General features: G+C 35.8%; 1 protein-coding gene across 1 annotated transcript; it reads right to left on the bottom strand.

The window, feature by feature from the left end:
• Nucleotides 1-202: 202 nt before the first annotated feature.
• Nucleotides 203-1,925, bottom strand: LOC122011482 (glutathione S-transferase F11-like). Its single transcript, XM_042567875.1, has 4 exons — nucleotides 1,715-1,925; nucleotides 1,575-1,629; nucleotides 539-1,203; nucleotides 203-448 (listed from the first exon to the last, which is right to left on the bottom strand). Exons 1-4 carry the CDS (start codon nucleotides 1,865-1,867, stop codon nucleotides 218-220), a joined length of 1,104 nt encoding a protein of 367 aa, XP_042423809.1. The 5' UTR covers nucleotides 1,868-1,925; the 3' UTR covers nucleotides 203-217.
• Between the last annotated feature and the right edge of the window lie 2,964 nt (nucleotides 1,926-4,889).

Raw genomic sequence — 4,889 nt, forward strand, 5'->3', positions numbered from 1 at the left:
TCTCATTTAGTACAGAACCCTACTCAAGTATGGTATAAGAAGACAAGTAATTAACTCAAGAGAAGTCAAAATTTACATCAATATAATAGTTGGACTTGCCTGACTATTGATGATGTTTGAGTTGATGGTGCATTTTGCATTGTACTTTAAGCTAATTGTGTTAGTGAAATTCCAGAGGATTGAGTAGAGACTTTTTAATATATGCTTGGTATATTACTTAGAGAGACATTGAGTAACTTACATCGGTAGCTGCTAAGCTTGCTTGACTAGCAGTAGGTGTTAGAGAAGATGATGGCTTGACAAAATCTTCTCTTGGTACCTCTGAAGTTGAAGTAGATGATGCTTGTGTTGGTTTTGCACTCATGTCTGTACTTGGAGTTGATTGTGTTGAAGTAGCTCCAGAGGATTTAGAAGAAGTTGGCCCATCATCCTCCCCTAACTTGGAACCCTAATCAGGTACCATAAGAGCAATATAAATAGCTAACTTAGTGTATCTTTGCACAATTAACGTGATTGAGTTTAGAAAGGTAGAGATCACCTCAGAAGATTGTGGTTTGGTAGGATCTTGTCTTGGAAGCTCAGAAGTTGAAGTTGATGATCCCTTGAACAATTCAACTTTATGTGTTTTAGGTTGAGGAACAAAACTAGTAAGGGGTTGAGTTCCGCTGGACTTGGAAGGCAGAATGTGCAGGCTGGATTTCTCTTTTTGAGTTTCTTTGCTTGCAGTGGCATCCTCTTCCTGATCCCCCCTTTCGATGTCCACCTCGTTAAGAGTCTCCACCACTTTCTCCCACGAAGGCCGCCGCGAGATGGCGTGCCACCACCGGCGAACATTCTTCCGGGACTCGAACAGGTGGCCCCACTCGTCGGAGTGGGCGATGTAGTGGGAGTTGGGGAGGTGCGACAGATCGGCGAGGGAGAACTCGTCGCCGGCGAGGAACTCGTAATCGCCTAGTCGCTGATCGTAGGCGTCGAGGACACTGGTTAGCTTTTGCGCTCCGCTGACGAGCAAGGCGCGGTCGCAGGGCTCGACGGCGAAGGCGAGGTGGAAGGTCAGGTCCCGGCTCAGGGGGTCGAAGCTCTGCTCCTCGAGCTTCAGCCATTGCTCAATGGAGGCTCTCTCGAGGATGTCTTTTCCCAGGAGATAACGGTTTCCGCGATCCGCGTACTTCTCCGATATGTAACGGCATAGCGCTCTAGATTCTAAAATAATTCATATAACAGTCATAACAGCCCATAAATTTATAATTCCGTAACGGTTCAAATCAGAATAATGAATTTTTCAGCATCTATTTATAATTTTACACAATTAAATCTCATACACTAAATTTAAAAAAACAAAGGGGTAATTGGTAATTTTTCACTTCACAAAATTTCCTTTTAACCCTAATAATTTTTAGAACCATTTCAGTTTACACCTTTTAGTTTAGTTTGTCGAACTCCAATCGATCCATACATGGTAGGTCGATCAATCCAAATTTTCAAAACTCGAGAGAGTCAAAATGCAATTTGCTAAACTTTGGAGGGCGAATGAGAATTTTTGGAAATGGAAAATGAGAATAGTTCTTCCTTACCAAATAGCAAAGTTTGTCCATCTTCCCACGCTGTAACCGGTGATCTTGTAGATGCCTGCCCAAGAAAATACTTATGCATTACGTTGAATCGACCGATCCGGTCCGTATTAAACTAATATATGATGTACAATTTTACGAACCTGGAGAGTGAGCAAGTCACGGGCAATATGGTGGCCCGGATACAAGTTTTTAAGCTCGAACTTGACATCCTTCTCGTAGAGGCAAGCAAGAACACGAGACACGTCCGGAAGAATTGGCTTCGCGGAGTAGACCTTCAGTATCGAATCCGCCATACCCGATCATGAATAAGATCATAGGCTACGATTTCTAAATGATGGCCATTAATTTGTGGTTTGTAGTAGTGTGTAATTTAGCTTGCTATTTATAGTGATGTCTTCGCATGCATCTCCATTCCAAGCTCTTTCAGGAAGCAAAGTAGATGCTACAAAAAAGAGTGATAGCAACACATCGACGATTTGTAGATTCGATCGTGTACTAGTCTTAATTTTTTTTACTTTTATCTAAATTCTACACGAATATGATACATATGAATTCGAGCCACGTCGAAAGTAATTAAGTTTTTTGATCAATCTTGTTAGTATATATCAGAACAACTTAATCAGGTAAATACTTATATAATTAGATAAGTCGGCGTGCTTAGTAGTCGTATATAAGTTAAACTAGACGAGAGAAGGAAAATCAAAGGAAAAAAACAAAGGAGAAAACAAAGCGAGTTAATTATTTTAACTTTAAGTGATAAATATTCTGTTCTTGCCGTTAAAGCAAGCCTCAGGTACATTACCAGCCCTTGGCTAGAAGTTAAGAATGATGGTTCATTTACTTTGATGGTACTAGGAGAATAAGACTAAATTGAAAGTTTAGAATAAAAGTTTGTAGACAGGCTTGAAATTTAAGAGCAACTGTGTGCTCTTAGGTTTCATGAAGACCCCGCTAAGTAATGGTGACAAATAAAGTAATTATGAAAAATAATTTTAAATTGATTTCAATTAAATTTATTATATTTGACACCATAATCAATATTGACATTAATCGATAGTCAAAGATAATATTTTCAAAATCAATATATTCATTGCTACAATAATAATAATAATAATAATAATAATTATTATTATTATTATTATGATTGTATGTCATATATTTTTTCATTATTATTTAGACAATTTATAGAAATATCATCATAAAATACCTCTTTCCTTATTTATACGGCTCTTTTCTTTTCCATTAAACTTGACTATGGTAACTATTTATTATGGAAATTACAAATTCTTCCTTTACTTTGTGTTAATGACTTACTTGGTCTGATACTTTATTCTCACCTCCAAAAGATGATTCATTTTATGTTATTTGATTTAAGAATGATCAATTAGTCTTGATTTGATTAATCTCATCAATCACTAAATCTATACTTATCATGCTCGTTGGGCTCAACAACTTTCGTCAAGTTTGGAAATCTCTTGATCACTCTTTTACATTCCACTCTCAAGCACGAGTTTTCTAACTTCGTCTACAATTACAGTTTGTGCAATAAGGAAATGTCTCTATCAATAACTATATGCAATTAATCAAGACTATCGCCAACAACTTAGCTGTAATTGGACATATGCTCTTTGATCCAGAACTATTAATGCATGTTTTTACAAGTTTAAGTCCTCAATATGATAACTTTGCTCTAAGTGTGACAATTCGCATGGATCAAGTGTCGCTCAAAAGTCTTCATGATATACTATCCTCTCATGAACGATTTTTACAAATACAATCTCAAAGTATGTCAGATTCTTTATCTTTATCGGCACAGATGATTAGCAAAACTCTATAACTTGATAAGTTTAATCAACCTCCTTCGCGACATCATCATCAAAATTAGAATGGAGGTATCAGAGGTCAGAGTTGAGGCCGAGGTCGAGGACGCTGTTAGATTTGCCTCAAGTATAGTCATTATGCTCAAAATTGTTATAAAAGGTTTGACTCAAATTTTCTACGAGGACTTGAATAATTGAATTAAACTCCTCCCTCATTTTGGCAATCTAGTACTCAATCATTTCATTTTGGAGCATTCTCACTCTCCATCCCTCCTAATATAACGTCGTCGGTTCTTGGAACCTTGGGATATCATCCGGATTCTGGAGCAACTCATCATGTTACACCGGAATATAAATTTGTCTTATCTTGGACCCAACATGGTGTAAATAGGCAATGACTTAGGTTTATAAATTTTTCACTTTGGAAACACATCCTTTCACTCATGTGTTCATACTTTTCTCATGTGCAATACTTTCATGTTCCTTCTATCACTAAGAATTTACTTTTCGTACGTCAATTTGTTCTTGATAATGATGTGTTTTTTGAATTTCATCCTCATTAATGTCTTATGAAGGATCCCGTGACAGGAACTATTTTACTCTAAGGGGACATTAAAAATTATTTTTATCATCTTCAACCCACCTTTCAAAACTTTGTTAGAGAACGCACGAATAAATTCTCTTAGCACGCACGTCTTGGTCATCTGTCTCTACGTCTTATTCAAGATATTATTAATTATTTTGGTTTACCAACTTCTTTAGCCTCATTATCTCATTTATATGAATCTTGTATGAAAATAAAATCTTATAAACTATCTTTTGTGTTTTCTATTTGCATTTCTAGTTTTCCTTTGAAAATTATTCACTTTAATCTGTGGGGTCGTACTCCTATTCTATCTAATCAGGATTTTTTTATTATGTTATTTTTATTGATAATTTTAGCAAATTCACTTAGATTTTTTCTATGAAAAAGAAAGTCTGATCTATATCTTATCAATTATTTACCCATTTCACTACTTCAAAACAAAAGCCTCATAGATAGACTTTATAATCATCCTCTACATTACTCATTCTTCTATATCTTTAGTTGTGCTTGTTGCCCTTAATTATGACCTTACTCTAAACACAAGTTTAGTTCTTTCTCTAAAAAATGTGTTTTCTTTGGTTATAGTAATTTGTATCATTAGTATCGTTGCCTCCATATTTTGACTGAACGAATATATATTTCTCAACATGTTACTTTTGATAAGTCTCTTTTTCTATTTGCAATTGCCACCTCAGACCATCCTTTAGATAATAAAGGTACTTTTCTATTATCATCGAGTGGTGTATTAGAATGTCCACAGATTAATCCAACAAAACATATTGAAAGTATAAGAATAGATGATATCTTGGCTCTATCTCCATTAATTCTGCAACCTCAATGACTAGTGGTGACCCACTCTCTAGTTTTGATTTCTATCAGTTTGGCTATTCATCTCTGAATAGCTTTGAT

The sequence above is a fragment of the Zingiber officinale genome, chromosome 8A (assembly GCF_018446385.1).
Source record: "Zingiber officinale cultivar Zhangliang chromosome 8A, Zo_v1.1, whole genome shotgun sequence".
NCBI lineage: Eukaryota > Viridiplantae > Streptophyta > Magnoliopsida > Zingiberales > Zingiberaceae > Zingiber > Zingiber officinale.

Bases quoted from the DNA above. Each gene is read 5' to 3' on its own strand.
- LOC122011482 (XM_042567875.1), bottom strand. From the start codon at position 1,867: ATGGCGGATTCGATACTGAAGGTCTACTCCGCGAAGCCAATTCTTCCG. The intron at 1,630-1,714 runs GTTCGTAAAATT...TTTCTTGGGCAG, and splicing joins GTGACTTGCTCACTCTCCAG to GCATCTACAAGATCACCGGT. The intron at 1,204-1,574 runs GTAAGGAAGAAC...GAATTATTTTAG, and splicing joins TGGACAAACTTTGCTATTTG to AATCTAGAGCGCTATGCCGT.